Consider the following 18,982-nt stretch of genomic DNA (forward strand, 5'->3'; position numbering starts at 1 on the left):
GCATGTAGTAGAGTTCAATAAATAATATTGTATTATTTCTACTATAAATATTTTTATCATTGTATAAAACAGGGCTCAGCCCAGTTCCTTGAATATAGTTGCTATATTTATTGTCTAATGAATAAATAATTCATCCCACTGAATTTCATATTTTAAAAATTGTCAGAGTTTTTAAGCTAATCAATGCTGTTTTCTTTCTTTCCCTCCCTCCCTCCCTCCCTCCCTCCCTCCCTCCCTCCCTCCCTCCCTCCCTCTCTTTCTTTCTTTCTTTTGGATGTGCTGTTTTGAGATTTCCCTCTCATTGATTATAATTTTCTGTGTGTTCTGTTTGCTGTTTTTTAGTATGTGCTGAAAACATTTATTTTATGAATGAATAAATTCTATAATATTTAGCATTAGGTTTCAGCCGGACTCTTGGGCAGTGAGCTGAAAGGAAATATGAGAGAAGAGTCACCTGAGCTCAGGGTAGTGCAGAATGCAATTAAGTAATCTGAAATTTCTAGTATATCCTGTAAAAGGGGAAAGTTCTCTAAGAGGAAATTTTGTGTCCCAGATGTAAGCAGAAATGTATTACATAAACTGTCTTAGTAGTCCCCTTTGTAAATGGAAGCCGAAGGTATCCTGCGTTTTTTAGTTGCTGGTATAATGGTACACATTTTATGAAGAAGCTAAGAACTATGGGGATATTGATATTGCTCCTGAGACTTTTTAAGGCATAACTGGGAATAAAGATTAATACTTTAAGTGCCTTTGCTGTTTTCATTTCATTCTTGGAAGGCTTGACAGCCTCTCTGGGTGATATAATTGTTTTCTCAGAGAAACTAAGTACTTGTGAAGGCTATTTATTTTTGTCAGACCACGAATTTTCTTTTTTCTGACTAATTCCTGGCAATGGTTCTTGTCGTTTGTAGGTATTGACATCAAGAAAGGCCGAGGTCGATACATTGATACCTGTATGGTCATCTTTGCCCCCCGTTACCTGTTAGATAATAAATCATCTCACAAGCTTGCGTTTGCACAGAGAGAATTTGCCCGGGGACAGGTAAGCAGTTTGCTTTTGAAGAATGGGTAGTGTTTAAAAGCACAGGGAATTTTCATGTCATGGCTTATCTCCCCATCAGCACTGCAGGTTTTGTGACGTGAGTAACCGTTTCATGCCTGAATAGCTGTGGTAGGAGGCAGGGCTCAGAGTGGGTACTTAGACTTGTTGATCTAAAGCCAGTGATCTCGCGTGTTTTAGGGCACAGCCAATCCTGAAGGTTACATTTCCACCCTTCCTGGCTCCAGTGTGGTGTTCCATTGGCCTCGGAACGACTATGATCAGCTCTTGTGTGTCCGATTAATGGATGTTCCCAATTGTATTTGGTCTGGCGGCTTTGAGGTCAACAAGAATAATTCTTTCCACATCAACATGAGGTAAGTTCAGAAACTATATTTAGACGAAAAGGAGCTTTGTTTGAGGTGCAGTAAGTAAATAGTAAGTTGTAAATACCATTGAAATTTTAAATATTTGTAAAGCTATAAATGGTAATATTACTTTTCATGACGTGGACACACATGTTTCTGGCTCAGAGAAAGGTCTTAAAACTTGCAAAGGCCAGGTACGTATGAGTGAACATTTTGATGGAAAGAGTTCAAGGGAATGTCAACAGTTTTGAGCATTGTGCAATTGCTGTGGTCTGAGGTTACAAGTTGGAGGGGCAGCACTGAGCTCATGGCTGCCTGCACGTCTGAAAATTCTGTCTGCATTTAGATGGTAACACTGATGACAAAGGTTTCTGTCTGTTCTTACACATTCTGCAAAGTCTCTCTTGTTTAGTTCTGTTGCAGTAAATCATCTGGCCTTGGCCGGACCCAGTGACCCTCAGGTCATTATTGTTAAGAAAAATCAACCAAACGTAGCCTCAGTGTGCACAGGATGACTCTTTTCTTTCTGCTTTCATCAAATGCTTTTTTTTTTTTTTCTTTTTAAGTGTTAAAAATTTTTTTTTTAATTGTGGTAAAATACACGTACCGTATGAGAAAGATACCATAAAGATCCAGAGATTGTTTTGTGGGCCTCAGGTACAGAACATGAAATTGACCATCTTAATCATTTTTAAATTCACTAGTGTTAAGTACATCCATATTGTTGTGCAGCCAATCTCCAAACTCTTTTTATCCTGCAAAAATGAATCTCTATACCCATTAGACAGTAACTCCTCATTTCCCCCTTCTCCAACCCCTGTTGTACTTTTTCGGTGAATCTGACTACTCTACGGACCTCATATAAGTGGAATCATACAGTATTTGTCTGTTGGTGACTGGAGTGTTTCATTTTGCTTCATACCCTCAAGGTTCATCCATGTTGTAACGTGTCAGAATTTCCTTCCTTTTTAACAGTGAATAATATTCTATTGTATGTATATACCACATTTTGTTGATCCATTCATTCACCGATGGACACTTGGGTTGTCAATAATACCGCTCTGAACATTGATGTACAAATATTTCTTTGAGTTCCTGCTTTTAATTCTTTTGGGTCTATACTCAGAAATGCAGTTGTTGGGGCATTCCAATTTTATTTCTCTGAGAAATTGCCATAATGTTTTCCATAGTCGCTGTACCATTTTATATTTCTACCAACAGTGCACAAAGGTTCCAATATCTCCACATCTTTACCAACACATGTTACTTTCTGCTTTTCTGATAGTAGATCTCCTAATGGGTATGAGGTGATACCTCGTTGTGGTTTTGATTCAAATTTCCCTAAGGATTAGTGATGTCAAGCTTCATTTCACGTGCTTGTTGGACACTTACACATCTTCTTTGGAGAGAGAATCTACTCAAGTTCTTTGCCCAGTGTTGAATTGGTTTGTTTGCTTTTTTTGGTGTTGTGTTCTGGTTCTTTATACAGTCTGGATATTAACCCCTTATGAGATACCATGATTTGCATATATTTCTCCCACTCCATACATTGCCTTTCCACTGTGTTGATTGTGTTTTCTGTTGTATAGGCGTTTTTAATTTTTATGTAGTCCAGTTTATCTGTTTGCACTTTTGTTGCCTGTGCTTTTGGTGTCGTATCCAAGAAATCATTGCCAAATCCCAATATTGTCAAGCCTTTCCCCTATATTTTCTTCTGAGAGTTCTACAGTTTTAGCTCTTATATTTTAGGTCTTTGATCCATTTTGAGTTAATGTTTGTATGTGGTGTTAGATAAGGGTCCAACTTCATTCATTTTTTTGTGGATATTCGGTTTTCCCTACACCATTTGTTGAAAAGACTTTCCTTTCCCATGGAATGGCCTTGACACCCTTGTCAAAAACTATTTGACCCTATAAACAAGGGTTTATGTCTGGACTCCATTTCATTTGTCCGTATGTCTGTCTGTATGCCGTGTCACTCTGTTTTGATTACTGTAGCTTTGTAATAAGTTTTGAAATTAGGAAGTGTGAGACTTCCAACTTTTTTTTTCTCTGAAGATTATTTTAGCTATTTAGAGCTCCTTGAGATTCCATCTGAATTTTGAGATGAAATTTTCTATTTCTGGGGGTGGGGGTGGGCAACTTGTGGTTTTGATAGGGATTGCGTTAAATCATGGGATCCACTTTGGGAAGCATTGACATCTTAGCAATAGTAAGTCTTCCAGGCCATGAATAGGCGATGCCTTTCCATTGATTTGTGTCATCTGTCATGTCGTTCCTCAAATGCTCTGGAAACTAAAGACACTGAAATCGGTGCTTTTTCAGCACATTTAGATGCAAAATTTAATCTTTTATACTTACGGTTTGTTCTCCATTGAGAACATCATTGTAAGGGGACAGAGAAATGCCCAACTTAATAATAGATGACCCAAAATAGTATCTACATCTGACTTTTTAAAAAAGCCATTATCCAAGGGTTTTTTTCTTTTTGTTGGTGGGGTGCCCTTCTTAATTATCCTTTGCCTGGACCTTATTAGAGTTAATTGCATCTGGGAGAGGTTTTCAAGCTGTGTTCCTAAGAGTAGCTGGGGTCTAAGGCAGGAAAAAGCATTTTTCCAGAACTCTTGTCTTTTAGTATCATGTGTTTCCCACAAGATTTCATTGCGGGGCTGGAGGCCCGGAAGGTAAGGAGTTCTGTAGCTAAAACCACCATTGGTTTATACACTGCCTGGGTGGAGGCTGCCCAGATCTGTTGTCTGAGAAGGAGAAGCCAATTTCGAATTAAACAAAAAAATTACTCGTGATTAAGAGAGAGAGAGAAAAAGAAAGAGAGAGAGATGGGTGGAGGTGGGGGAAGAGGACCGGTACCGTTGTTAATCCTTTTGAAATAGTTTCAGTGTGCCGTCCTCAAATACTGAGTGTAGACCTATGCCATCTGTTTCTTCTACTTTCTCCACCGTTTCATTTTGAAACAGCTTAGACCTACAGAAAACTTATGACTAGTGAAGGAGCACCCCTCTGTGTTTTACCTAGATTTACTGCATTTTAACATTTTGCTGTGTTCTTGTTCTCTCTCCACACATACATACTTTTTTTTTTCTGAACCATTTGAAAGTAAATTGAATCATCATGATGCTTTAGCCATAAAAACTTCACTCATCACCTAAAGGCAAGGGCATTTTTTTTCTAAATGATACACTATCATTGCACAGTGAAGAAATTTAATATTGATATGTTTTCTAATAAATAGTCCTTTAAAATGTCCTTCATAGCAGTCCCCTCCCCCTGATCTAGGACTAATTCAAGGCTCATGTATTTTCTTTGGTTGATAGATCTCTTCTGCTTTGATCTAGAATATTCCCACTTTTACTTTTTTGTCTTTATTGACATTGACCTTTTTAAAGAGTCTAAGCCAGTGTCTTGTAGGATGTCCTATTTTCTGGATTTTTCTGATAGTTTCCTATATATATATATAGATTTGGCTCAAACATTTTTGGTAAGAATACGACCTACATGGTGCATTGTGTTTTCGATTGCGTCTCATCAAGAGCCAGTGACGTCTGTTGGGCCCATTATTGATGTTGCTAAATTCGATCATCACGATTACATACTGACACCTCCATTCCACAGGATTCTTCCTCACCTTCCCTCGTCCTACAGTGAGAACCCTCGTAATCAATAACATCAATATATCAGTTTGAATCATATGCAATTGCTCTTTTTCTAGGTAAAAAATGGTCTAGTATCAACAGTTTTGTGTAGTTCAACCAATAGTTACTCATTTGCTACATAGATACTATTAGCCAAAACAAACCCACTAATGAAAATTTGTAGATCTTGTGGTACAACGTGAATGAATTCTTTTTACTGTGTGATTATACTGTCACTTCCTATTTTTTAATGTTCTCAAAGAACACACAGTGGTATTTATTGATTGCAGTCCATGACCTGATTGTGAGAAGGATGAGAGAAAAGTGAATTGGAACTTGTTTTCTCCATTTGATGCGGCCTCTTTTGTTTCCTTTTTCTGCAGAGATACCCTGGGGAAATGCTTCTTCCTGCGTGTGGAAATTACGCTCCGAGGAGCCACCTATAGGATCTCCTTTAGTGACACAGATCAGTTGCCCCCTCCTTTCCGCATTGACAACTTTTCTAAGGTATCAAGGGGAGTTGAGAGCCAGTTTGGCTGTTTTATACGTGTGCGGGAGGGTGGCATATGGACTGCCCTTAAGATAAAGATGAATGCATTTCACACTTGGGCTTAAAAGAAGCCATGCAGGGAACTCTGTCGCTGGAGAACCTTAGAAATCCTTACCCTTACGGGGATTTCTGTGGGTCATTTTGATTGCTGGGCAGCCCTGTCTAGACGTGACTTGTCAGCCTCCAGTGCTTATTCTGGCTTGATCGTTTGGTTGACATGGTGGCTTCTGCAGCCAGTCCACACACAGGAATCAGAATCAGGTTGTCCAGTGACAGTGGGAATGGGCAGTTCTACTGTGAGCATTTTTATAGCTTTTACAAGGAAAGCAGAAAAATGGAAATCATTAGACTGTTTTAAATTATGCTTTTGAATAACGACGTCTTACAATATGTGACTCTCCATGGCTGAATTCTAAAACTGTTATTCCTTTCTGTGTTCAAAGTGTGTCATGGGGCGGATGAGGGTAGAAGAGACGCCACTGAAAGGATAGAATTGCTTCCCCTGAGTATTTGGGGTGGCAACGCTTCTTAAAGCCCTTTATCCAACAGGCTGTAGCCCAGGCTTTTAATTGGGCTTTTCGCAGTTTGAAAGATGATCAGAAAGGCATTTGAAGAGATACGATGATGAACCTCTCTTGTGGTTATGCCCTGTCTAGGATTCATTTGGGAAGGATCTGGAACTTAAACGTATTGTAGGAAGCGCGGAATCATTTTGCATTAACACCAATCTGAATGAAAGTCCTCTCTACCCTCTCTGCCGTCACTGTAGGTCCCAGTTGTCTTTACTCAGCACGGTGTAGCTGAACCCCGGCTCCGAACTGAAGTGAAGCCCATGACTTCATTGGATTACGCCTGGGACGAACCCACCCTGCCACCGTTTATCACTCTCACTGTCAAAGGCGCAGGTTCCTCTGAGATCAGCTGCAACATGAATGATTTCCAGGATAACCGACAGCTTTATTATGAGAATTTTATTTATATTGCTGCTACACATACATTCTCTGGGTAATTCTGGGTTAAATTACTGTTCTTGTAAAGCAGGAGGCTCTAATTATTAGCTAGTCTTAAATTCTAAGCAGTTCTCAGGCGGCCGAAGGATGAAGAAAGATTCCTTCCATTCTTTACTAAATCCTAGGCTCAAGGTCTGTCTTGAGAGGTCTTTAGTCTAAGCCCTTGTCTTCTGGGTAGATTAACATTCATCCGAAGAGGCAAGAGTCTTCTCTTTCTCAAGATCTCCCCAATAATCCACTCTCGTATTTAACAGCTCCTCCGGTAAGGTATTATTCTTACAGTCTCTTAAATTCCTCTCGCTTTAAGATGTTATTTTTTTAAACTTCTTGCTGCTATTTTTAAGTTTGTTTTATCTCTTTCCTCATTAAAACTGACTAATCTTCATCAAATTATTCAAATCATCAGTCTGACTTATTTTTCCCATTGAGAATCCTGATTAAGCAGACACTTAAGGGTCTATTTTAATATTCACCTGAAGCCAAACAAAGAGCTTGACTTGACAGTCATTCCAGTTGCCTTAGAAATATGATCTTCACTGACGTCTGACTAGTTGTATTTAGAAAATGCTGGTGAAGAATGGCAAGTTTATTCTAATTCTCCTGTTAGGTTGGTGTATGGATTGGCACACAGAGATCAAAACATTGGGCTTTCAAACAGTAGTCGTTCCACCAACATGTAAATACAGTTGACTGTTTCCATGCTGGTTCCAGGGCCAGTTTTAAAGTTTATCCATGAAGAAACAGGGAAACTAGCTGAATCTTTAGCACTACAGATATAAACCACCCGACAAACAGCACATTTAAAGTCATATTCCTTTCCAAAATGTTCTGAATAATTTTGCTTATGAATGATACTTTTGTATGTGCCTTAGGCCCCCAAAACAGTGACTGGTCTGTGCCGTATCTTATCTACCTAGAGTCCAGATTCCACTAGGAATGAAATTGAATGGGCACCTTTCCTTAGAATAGCCGTTCTTTTCCTTGTTTGTTGCAGTTCTTATTGGTAATGATGGTGCTGGGATTCTTATCCTGTTATAATTAAGTGAATCATGTTTGTTTGTTTCGTTTGAAAGATTATGACAGTTAACAGTGTGACATGCTTAAGGTTTTAGTGCCTGAAAAACCAGTTCTGAATCTGGTTGCTAATCATGTTTTTCCTTTCATGTTCTTATGTTAAATTCCAGCAGTTACTAAGCTCTTTAACCGAAGAATCCTGATGCAGGATTATGAATTTAGTGGGTTGAACAGATAAGGAGCAGATAAAAAGAGAAGTTTCTGGGAATTTTGGTGTGCTGAGGTTGAGGCATCTTTTGGAGTTTATTAGATACCATTTGTTTGCAGTTTTGGAGAGAACTAACGATGGGGAAGAAGACTGGTTTTGTTTTTGTTGTTTTTTATTTTAAATTGAGGTGAAAGTCACACAACATAAAATTAGCCATTTTAAAGTGAACAGTTCAGCGGCATTTATTAGGTTGGTACAAAAGTAATTGCAATTTAAAAGGTTAAAAATAATTGCAAAAACCGCAATTACTTTTGCACCAACTTAATAGTACATTTATAATGTGCTTCCACCTCTCTCTAGTGCCAAAACATTTTCATCACCCTAAAAAGAAACCCAAGCGCATTAAGTAGTTACTCCCCATTACTCTCCTCTTCTCCCAGGCCCTGGCAACCACCAATCTGTTTTTTGTTTCTCGGGATTTACCTATCCAAGATATTGCACATAAATTGAATAATAAAATATGTGATCTCATGTGTCTGGCTTCTTTCACTTAGCATGTTTCCAAGGTTCACTCTATGTATGTATTAGTATTCTATTCCTGTTATGGCTGAGTAATATTCCATTGTATGTGTAGACCACATTTTGTCCATTCGTTGATGGACATTTGCGTTGTCTCTACCTTTTGGCTGTTGTCAGTAGGGCTGCTGTCAGCATGCCTAGACATTTGTTTAAGTTACTCGTTTCGAATTCTTCTGTGTATATACCTAGGAGTGGAATTGCTGGGGTCTGTGGTAATTCTATGTTTGACTTTTTGAGGAACTGCTATATGGTTTTCCACAGCAGCTGAATCATTTTACATCCCCATCAGTTATGTACAAGGGTTCCAGTTTCTCCACATCCTCAGCAACTTGTTATTTTCTGGGTTTTTTGTTGTTGTTGTTGTTATTTAATTGTAGCCATCTGGGTGTGTAGTGGTATCTCATTGTGGTTTTGATTTGCATTTCCTTAATAACTAATGCTGTTGAGCATCTTTCATGTGCTCATTGGCCATTTGTATATCTTGGGAGAAACGTGTATTCAAATCCTTTGCCCATTTTAAAATTTGACTTTGGCCTTTTTATTGTTGAATTTTAAAAGTTCCTTATATAATATGGGTACAAATCCCATATAAGATATATGATTTGCAAGTATCTTTTATTCTGTGGCTTTTCATTTTTCTTTCTTGATGGTGCCTTTGAAGGATAAAAGTTTTTAATTTTGTTGAAATCTCATCTATCTTTTTTGTTTTTGTCACTTGTGCTTGTGGTGTCATGAAAACTAGTTTTTTTTTTTTCAAGAAAACTAGTTTTTAACTCTGAATTTATCAGCCCCCTTTTTTGATGATAAAGATTAGTAGAAACAGGAGAATAATCTAAACAAAATCTCATTGAAATACTCCAAAGTGTAGGTAGGCTGCAATATTCCATAAAGTTTCGGGTTCTTAAGCCACAGTGAAGCACACCATTGACTTGGAGAAAGGTGATTATGAACCTTTGTTTACTTTTCATCCTAAAGGGGCTTATGATTTCTTACCAAGACTTGGGGATGTAGTGACGCTGATGTTCTGTCTGGCAAAGAGTAGAGCTAATTCTTGGGCCCTTGAAATGTCTGGCTTAGGTTTTTTTGTTGTTTTTTGGCCTCTAAAGATACATCGTCATCCTTTTATAGCCACTTAATAAAATTATCAGGAGAGGAGAAATGTCAGAGTATATCTTCTGACAAATGAATCTTTGAGCTATACAGGAAAACAACACAACCTTGAGTTTTCTGCAACTTGTGTCAGACTTTATCTCTTACAATTAAAAAAAAAAATCTCTTTTTTATAGTGGAGGATTTAGGCATTTGCTTATGAGTACTTGAATACTTGTGTGCGTATATGTACATGCATGTATACATGTGGGAGAATCTATATATATAGAGATATATAATTTTTTTTTAAATTCCAGTTTGCAGAAGGGGACAGGAAGGCCTGTGGCTTCCAACAAGGCCATTACCTGTGCAGAGCTCGTCTTGGATGTTTCACCGAAGACACAAAGAGTCATTTTAAAGAAGAAGGTAAGAGAACTTGGAGTTTATAATGAAAGATTCTTAGCGCTGGGAGGGACCCAGGCCTTATAGTCCAGCCCCTCGTTTTATAGCTAAGGACATGGAGACGTGAGCTGGATGACTTGCTCAGGTAGGGACACCGGGTCTTGACTGCTCCAGGTCACGTGCTTCCTACTGTCCCATGATACCTGGAATTGCCCAGCCCTTTCTCATCTTTGGTGCCTTTTCTGGAAAACTTAATTCTTGAACTTTTTTTTTTCCCCTCAAATTTGTGATGTCATTTTCATTTCTCTATTTTTCTGTTATAATACTTCCCTAATCTATTTTTTCCTAAACAGAATTGAAAAATGATCAAACGTACTGTTTTTCCTTTTTTTATACCAACAGTCTTTTCAAGTCTGCTTAGGGAACACATTTATGCTAATAGACCTAGATAGAGAGAGAGAGAGAAAGAGACAGTAAAATTTGGGTAAAAATATTACACATGACAGAAGGATGGGTAATAAATAGTTCACATTTCAAAATGAAAGATGTTTGAGAACAGAGGTGCAGAAGTCACTTTAAGAGGAGGGAGATCACTAACTAATTATTTGTAACACATTTACCGGAGGGATGCGTTCCTTATGTTTTGCATCATGGAAATCACATAATCCAAAAATGCCCCTGACAGAGGGTGTCTGTTCACCACTGAAGTGGCCCTGATGCTGACGAGGATGACTTTTTGTCACCTAAAGTGGAGTCACGTGGAGCAGTAATGCATCTTGTTTATGATTCGCTTGGCTTTGAAGTTACGCAACTCGTGTCAGATTTTTAATTGGGGAGGGGATTCAAATTAATTCAAATTTTGTACATCAAATGAAACTGTAATACATGTGTTTCTAATTCAGCTTTATATTTTTCAGCAGCTTTGTTGAGATATAATTTACATACCGTACAAATTATCCATTTAAAATACACGATTCAGTGGTTCGTAGTGTATCCACAGATATGTGCAACCTCCACCACACTCAATTTTAGAACATTTTCATCACCTCAGGGAGCAGCCCTGTATCCTTTAGCTGTCGCCCCCCATGGTCCCATTACTTCCAGCCCTAAGTAATCACTAATCTTTTTTGTTTCTGGAGACTTCCCTGCTGTGGACATTCATGTGAATGGTCTTTTGTGAGCGGCTTCTTTCACTTAATCTAATGTTTTCAAAGTCCATCCATCTATGAGTCTGTCAATACTCCTGCGAGTATTTTTATATCAGTTCAAAGTCACATCATTCAAATTTCTTTCAGATGTTGTCACACTCTTGTATTTAAGGCTGTGCTTATTGTGAGATGCCTTTTAGAAATAAGCTTTGGGAATGGTGATGAGGAGAGAGACCATGAGGCATAGTAATTGAAAGTAAACAATTTTTTAGGCTTTTGTTGAGAATTTTGAAAAAGAAAACTTTGAAGTTATAATCGAAAGATAAAAGAAGTAGCAAATCTGACAGAGTCAAATGAATTGAAAACAAACGGAAGAGCACTTGGAAATGATATTGTCAGATGACCTTCAAAGGATGTTCAAGTTCATGAGGATATTAGGGTGAATGAAAACCAACTCAGGGCCGGCCCGGTGGCTCAGGCGGTTAGAACTCCATGCTCCTAACTCTGAAGGCCGCCAGTTCAATTCCCACATGGGCCAGTGGGCTCTCAACCACAAGGTTGCCAGTTCAATTCCTCGAGTCCCGGAAGGGATGGTGGGCTCCGCCCCCTGCAACTAAGATTGAACACGGCACCTTGAGCTGAGCTGCTTCCCGGGTGGCTCAGTTGTTGGTTGGAGCGCGGGCTCTCAACCACAAGCTTGCCAGTTTGATTCCTTGAGTCCCGCAAGGGATGGTGGGCAGCGCCCCCTGCAACTAAGATTGAACACAGCACCTTGAGCTGAGCTGCTGCTGAGCTCCCGGATGGCTCAGTTTGCGTGTCCTCTCAAACACAAGGTTGCTGGTTCGACTCCCACAAGGGATGGTGGGCTGTGCCCCCTGCAACTAGCAACAGCAACTGGACCTGGAGCTGAGCTGTGCCCTCCACAACTAAGACTGAAATGACAACAACTTGAAGCTGAACGGCACCTTCCACAACTAAGATTGAAAGGACAACAACTGAAAAAAAAAAAAAAGAAAGAAAGAAAAGACAGCAACTTGACTTGGAAAAAAGTCCTTGAAGTACACACTGTTCCCCAATAAAGTCCTGTTCCCCTTCCCCAATAAAATCTTTTAAAAAAAGGAAAAAAGAAAGAAAACCAACTCAGTAGTAAGATGATTTATCAAGTGCGATATGAGCACCAGATATGTTCAGCAAAACATGAATAGTAAATATATTTGTAATTTCCAATGGTCAGGTACCTTTTTAGCAGACAAAAACAGGCTTTTGTTTTTATTAGTAGCAAAAAAACATTTTAAATAAGATTTTATAATTTACACACAGTTTCATAGTTGTTATTTCATTTGATGAGGATGAAAACTGGTTTTGGTTTTTTACCTTTTATTTCGAAAGAATCTCAGATTTATAGAAAAATTGGCGGAAATTCTGTAGAAGTGATGCTGTGATTTTGATTTATCCTGTTACTGGTGATGTTTACTTTAGCACTTAATTGATTTGGTGTCTCCTAGCCTTCTCCTCTGCGAAGTTTCTCTTTTCCCCTTGTAGTTAGTAAATATTTTGTGGAGACTATATACTTTGAGACTATGTAAATATCCTGTTCGTCATCCAATTTTCTATTTATGTATTAGCTTGGACTTCCATAACAAAATACTATAGACTGGAGGACTTAAACAATGGGAATTTATTTCTCACAGTTCTAGGGGCTGGGAGGTCCAAGATGAGGGCGCTGGCCAGTTCAGTTCCCTGGTCAGGGCCCTGTTCCTGCCTTGTAGACTTCTGCCTTCTCTGTGTCCTCAAATGGCAGCGGGTGGGGGTATAGAAAGCAAGCCCTTTGGTCTTTTCTCATAAGGGCACTAATTCCTCCAGGAGAACTCCACCCTCATGACCTAATCTAAACCTAATTATCACCCAAGGGCCCCATTTCCAAATACCATCATGACTGCTGGTTAGGTCTTCAGCATAAGCATTGTGGGTGGAGCACAATTCAGTCCATAGCATTCTGTTTGTCCTTATGGGTTCCTACTTTATTCAGTGAGTATCTGTCAGTGTTTATTTTTATGCTTAATTCTCATATTTGGCCAGTAGGTGCTTCTTTAACCTCCCGTGCTCTTTGATACGTGCCCCTCATTCCTCGAGCACTTCCCTACTTTCTGACACAACCAGTTCTTCCGGGCTCATTTTGTACTTTCCCTGGAGCACACACACATTCACCCCCCCCCCCACCCCATGGATTCTGCCTTCTTCAGTCTCATCTAAAGGTTTTATTTCTAAATTGCGAAGTGGAGAAGGGATCTGGGAAGAGAGTAGTGCATCTCAGATTCTTAAATGGAAATTATGAAAACGTGATTTTTCCTGGGCATCTGCGCTTTGATTCCTGACCGGGAACATCTGCAGAATAACAGATGCTTTTCCATGTGGTTTGGTGCTGAGGATAGATGTGTTCTCTTCCTGCGAATGCAGAAGGAAGCACGTGGGGGTTGCCGATGGGGAAGGCAGCTCAGCTTCATGTCTTACAGATGTAGGAGGCAGTAGCATCATATCTTTCTAGGTTTGAGTTCTGGCTTCATCACTTAAAAATATGTGATACCTGGTATTTCGCATTCCTCACTGTGTCCTTTTCCCACGTCTCCCAGGTGTGTGAGAAGGAGCCACTCAGGAATGTACATAAAGTGCTGTGTGAAGAGGTGGAATCATAGTAACATCGTGAGCATTTAGCGAGGCCAGACCCTGTGCCAGGCATGCGCTAAGGGCCTTGTATTTATTACACTTAGCACAGGACCCCTAAGCGGCAGCTGAGTTCCTGAAACAGAGACTCTGAGAGATGCAGTGACTTGTCCAAGGTCTCTCAGCTAGTAAATGGTACAGCTGGCTTTCAAATCCCTGCACTTGGCTCAGCACTCATATTACTTTGTTAGTTCTTACTTTGTAGAATGTAATGCGGAAGTTCTCTTTCCAGTGCAGGGGCAGCGTGTGGATGAGTTTTTGGTGCCCAGAAGTGTCTTGGCTGTGGAGGGGCTCCCACCTGGTGAGAGTGGATATGATCCTGACAGGCCTAGCTGGAGTGTATGTTCCCGTAGACAGAGTCTTCTACATGGTTAGGTGTTACTGAAATGGAACTATGCGGATTATGTAGAAAGGCAGCGTAGCAGAGGGTTTAAGCGTGTCAGCTCTGGAATCAGGCTGCAGACGCAAACCTTCTCTCCGCCACCTGCTAGTTATGTGACCACGGGGAGGTTTCTTCATCTCATGGGGCCTTCATTTCCTCATTTGTAAATAAAGACAATTAATAGTGTATACCTCATTGGATTGTTTTGAAGATTGAATGAATTACCTACATGTAAACCCCATGGATAAGTGGCTGGTACATAGTAAATTATCAATGAGTCTTATGACGATGATGATGATTGTTTGTATGTATAGATGACATAGACTTTTGCGGATTGGCCTGGAAGTTCAAGTACTGTCTATAAAATACTCCTAAGGAGAAAACATTTAGAATTAACAGCAATCACCTTAGTATAACCTTTGAATATAGTTAGCTTAATATTTGAATACAATCAATTTGTAAATTGGAAACCATCAATATAAGATACTTCCATTATAAACATGGGAGGGGAGAAGACTGCTGGTAAATTCCGGTTGTCAGCTAGTTATGAGTATTACCAGTGAGCACATGTTAAGAATACCATATATACTTTATATAATTGAATCACTCTTTAAGGTAAGGACACCTGAACACAGCACCATCTGGAGCAGCAGTTATCAGAGCAAAATAGCTAGTGAGTGATTGGCCTGAACTTCAACGGACTAGTTTGCCCAGAAAATATTAAGTATATGACAAGAATAAATGGTTTAAATTTACATTATTTGTAATTTTTGGTTTGGTTCAAGAGTGTAGCTTATTTCATCCCGAGTGCAACTGGGGATTAACAACAATGAAACTTTGAATTAAGAATTTATGTGAAAATATCTTTTTCACATAATGAATTTATGAAAGAAAATATCTTTCATACAGTTCCTACGTGAGAACTGATTCAGCCCTTGTATGAAGCTATGGCTGCACATGATGGCTTTTTGTGTGTCTGCCCAACAGGAGCCAGGGAAGCGTTCTCAGCTGTGGAGGATGACCGGAACGGGCATGCTGGCCCACGAGGGCTCTTCCGTGCCCCACAACCCCAATAAGCCTTCGGCAGCCCGCTCTGCCGAGGGGTCTGCCATCTTGGATATTGCTGGTCTTGCTGCAGTGACTGACAACAGGTATACTTTCCTAGGCAGCTTTTGATTCAAGTTCATTGCTTTCAAATTCAGACTCAGAGGAAATCTATACCAAAAAGCGAGAGTCTGTACATGAAGTAAGAATTTGTGTTTTTATGTGTGTATTTTTCTTCAGTGATGGAAACCTGTCGCATTCCCAAATATGAGCATTGGGCCTTCATTTTTTTTTTTTAAGCTATTATGGAAATGTCTTTGGAGATGTTTTAAAAATTCAAACAGTAAGAAGGATGTGTTATGAAAATTGAATGTCTCACCCAAACTTCCATCCAGAAGAATTTCTTACTTTAAATCTTTTTAAGAATTTTGTTAAATCTTTCGAAAGCAGAAAGAAACTATTTAGAGAGTAATCTAATGTGTTTTTTAATAGCTAACTCCGTGGGTTCAAGTCAGCTCTTTAACTTTAAGTAAATTATTTTATTTGCCTTAGTTTCTCCATGAAATCAGTGTATTTGTTTCCAGTGAATACATTATTTACTTCAAAAATCATTTTTGATGACTTACAAACAAGTTAAAACCCAATATAAAATAAATGTATTTGGAAATAAAACAGCAAAGACTATTGAAAATGTTTAAAAATATATTTAGCAGGCAACCTTTCTCATACTGCATGACAGCTAGTCATTGTTAGAATGCAAGAATATATTATCTTATATATAAATAATGAATATTCTATATAAGAATATATATAATGAATCCTTAAAGTGTTACTGTTACTGTGTGTCCCCCTTTTTGTTGCTTTCCATTTTGTTTTATCCCTCTTTCCTCATTAAGAGCTACCTAGTTGCCACAGGAATCAGGCTAACTGCCCATTAGAGTAAGAGTAGAGGATATTAGAAGGAGGAAGTGGAAAACTGTGATCCTGCTATTCTCTTCAGGCCTGAAATATGTAACGCAGAGGACTCATTACGTTTTCCTTTATCCCAGATATGAGCCGCTGATGCTAAGAAAGCCTGATCGCAGACGAAGCACAACCCAGACGTGGAGTTTCCGAGAAGGAAAACTGACCTGCGGGTTACATGGGCTGGTTGTCCAGGTTTGTAGGTTGTCACATCCTCAGTAGCAGCAAGCAATGGTGGAGCTTCTTTGAAACAAAGTCTCAGTTACGATAATGCAGGATATGTTGTTAAGTGGGAAAAACTAATTGCAGAGCAAATTCGTATTATCTCATTTTAATCAGGAAAGTCAAGACTTAACTTTGGTTGTGCATGTGTGTGTATTTACATGGGGAATGTTCTTAAAGGTGCTGCATAAGAAATCTATTAGGAATGGTTGGTTGCCTCTGAGTGATGGGCTTTTTTTTTTTTTTTTTACTGGCTTATTTGTTTTTATTCTTTGACATAAATTACTTACATAATTTTAAGAAGAACGGAAGAAAAATGTCAGCTAGAAAAGCCCACCTCTAAGTGAAATGGATTAGTTTGAGACCTGTGAAGTTAATAGAATGGCTACAACAGTCTTACAAAGTGTTCTCTGAGGTGGTGACTAATCATAATGAGCTCTTCATGCTCTCGATTCTATTTATTTCTTCATTCTTAGTGGTGCCCAAATCAGCATTTAATTGTCGTTGCAAATGTCAGAACAGAGATTGCTGTGGTCAGTTTCCTCTGTCCTCTGTTTAGCCAGTCTACCCAGGATGAACTCCCGAGTACTGTATAAGCAAATATGTGTTTGGAAAATTACCAGGAGTTTGGATTTTCTGCCCTTCTGGCTTCAGGCCGGGAATGAGACCATGAGTCTGAGATGCCTGGGTAGGAACACATTTCAGAGGTTTGGGCATTTGGCAGAACAACACGTGTGACTGTGTGCATTTCTGCCTCAGCCCGGGATTTTACCCCAAAGGTAAACACTAGAACATTAGGCCCTGGCTAGAGACTTGCAGTGTTTTGTCCCTGTGAAAGCAGGCTGTCCTTCCATAATGGGAAATTGTTCTCTAGGGTAGCGAGCAAAACTCTAAGGAGCCTCTGACTGCTATTTGGTGAGATTTATTTTCTTTATCTCTATTGCCCTGAGCTGTTTTCATCAAAGACAAGCTGCTTACTTATATGAAGCACACATCTGGAATGGATTTGTGATTTTCAATTAGCAATACAATTCAGACTTCTAGAGGCAAAAGAGGGCTTGTTATAATTGTTGGGTTCTGAGTCTGACCCTGACTTTACTTCTGGTTTGTTTCTAAGCCCATGTGATTCCGATTCTCTTAAGAGCGTTCTCCCTGCCCCCAAATCCCTTTTGGTGTTTGGTGTTTGTTGAATCTATTTTATCATTTCTCTGGTTGTGAATGACTCTGTAATACAGTATTCAGCAGAGCAGAAGGTGCTGTGGTTGGGAAATTAGCTTGTTTCAATTGTATTATTTTCATATAAAGTAATCGAAGGCATTTTAACATTTTCTGACATGGCCCTTATAAAGTTGTGTAGGCACTTTCTTTCTAAATTTACAACAGTCATAATAGCTTTTTCCATGTTGATATCTGTCCTATAAACCAGTTCAAAGTATCCTTTTCGTTACTCAGAATTTACAGCAAATTAACTAAGGGGATCTAGGTACTCTGGCCATTGCCCTCTCTAGCCCTGTATTTGCTCTCTCCTACGCATCATCCTATAGACTTCCATTGTACTTGGAGCATACAGATGCTTTTCTGCAAAGGCCTGAATGGGCATCGGATGACATTCCCAGCTCCCTGTTTTATTTTAGAAGGGGCACCATCTTTTGAATATTTGGGTTGATTGTTCAGGCATAGGCCTGTTTCGGGGAGGTTTTCAACTCTAGAATTTGCTTCTTATTGGAAAGCTGATAGTGGTCATTGCTTTATTTTCAGATTGTGTCAGATTTTTAAGCAAACCCTAATGAGAATACTCAGAAAAACAAGTATTTTAGTACTTTTTTAAAAAGTTGATTTTAATAAGAAGTTACTACTAAACCAAAATACTCTGTTCATGGAATTACTTTACTCAGCATTCCCTAAATTCATACAGCATAACTTTCCATCTTGCTCAAGTAATTCTACTGTTTTTCGTCTGTAAAGCTGAAAAAAAGTAGTAAATGCCCTCCTGTACATTGACTCTTCAAAAGAGAATTTAAATTTGGTAACTTGTTTCAAATGACATGTGAAATGATCAAAGCTAATGCCTTCACTTTTGCCTTTTCTTCCACATCTTAACTCTGTCTTGTAGGCCAAAGGAGGGCTGTCTGGTTTGTTTGATGGAGCTGAAGTTGTTCTTGGTCCTGACACTTCCATGGAACTTCTGGGGCCAGTTCCACCGGAGCAACAATTTATTAACCAAAAAATGAGGCCTGGTTCTGGAATGTTATCCATCAGAGTCATCCCAGATGGACCCACTAGAGCACTCCAGGTGATAATTTATCTTAAGCACTGACATGGATGAATCTCAGTGTGCCTTTTTTCCCCAAATGGTTAGTCATTCAACAAATGTTTACTGAATTATTTATACTGGATATGAAGATATAACGTTTTTCATTTATAAAATAGGGATAAGACCTATCTCACAAAGTTGTTAGAAGAATTAAAGTATAAGTGAATATAAGATGATATAAAAAATAAAGTATAAGAATTAAGATAATGCAAAGAATGATACATATTAATATTATCCATCATTATATATTTATTATATATTTAAGTAATTGGTATATTAA

The 18,982-nt window shown here is 38.9% G+C and overlaps 1 protein-coding gene across 12 annotated transcripts in view; it reads left to right on the forward strand.

Annotated features, from left to right (window-relative positions):
* Positions 1 to 18,982, forward strand: part of VPS13D (vacuolar protein sorting 13 homolog D) — a 236,731-nt gene that overhangs the window by 112,574 nt on the left and 105,175 nt on the right. For all 12 annotated transcript variants that reach the window (XM_074334033.2, XM_074334026.2, XM_074334029.2 and 9 more), the window contains 8 exons: positions 912 to 1,042; positions 1,241 to 1,416; positions 5,440 to 5,563; positions 6,376 to 6,611; positions 9,824 to 9,932; positions 15,147 to 15,310; positions 16,253 to 16,361; positions 18,502 to 18,681. In XM_074334033.2, coding sequence (XP_074190134.2) covers positions 912 to 1,042; positions 1,241 to 1,416; positions 5,440 to 5,563; positions 6,376 to 6,611; positions 9,824 to 9,932; positions 15,147 to 15,310; positions 16,253 to 16,361; positions 18,502 to 18,681 — 1,229 coding nt within the window. The remainder of the gene's footprint in view (positions 1 to 911; positions 1,043 to 1,240; positions 1,417 to 5,439; positions 5,564 to 6,375; positions 6,612 to 9,823; positions 9,933 to 15,146; positions 15,311 to 16,252; positions 16,362 to 18,501; positions 18,682 to 18,982) is intronic.

This window comes from Rhinolophus sinicus, chromosome 14, assembly GCF_057876585.1.
Source record: "Rhinolophus sinicus isolate RSI-liver-muscle chromosome 14, RSI-T2T, whole genome shotgun sequence".
In the NCBI taxonomy this organism is placed as follows: domain Eukaryota; kingdom Metazoa; phylum Chordata; class Mammalia; order Chiroptera; family Rhinolophidae; genus Rhinolophus; species Rhinolophus sinicus.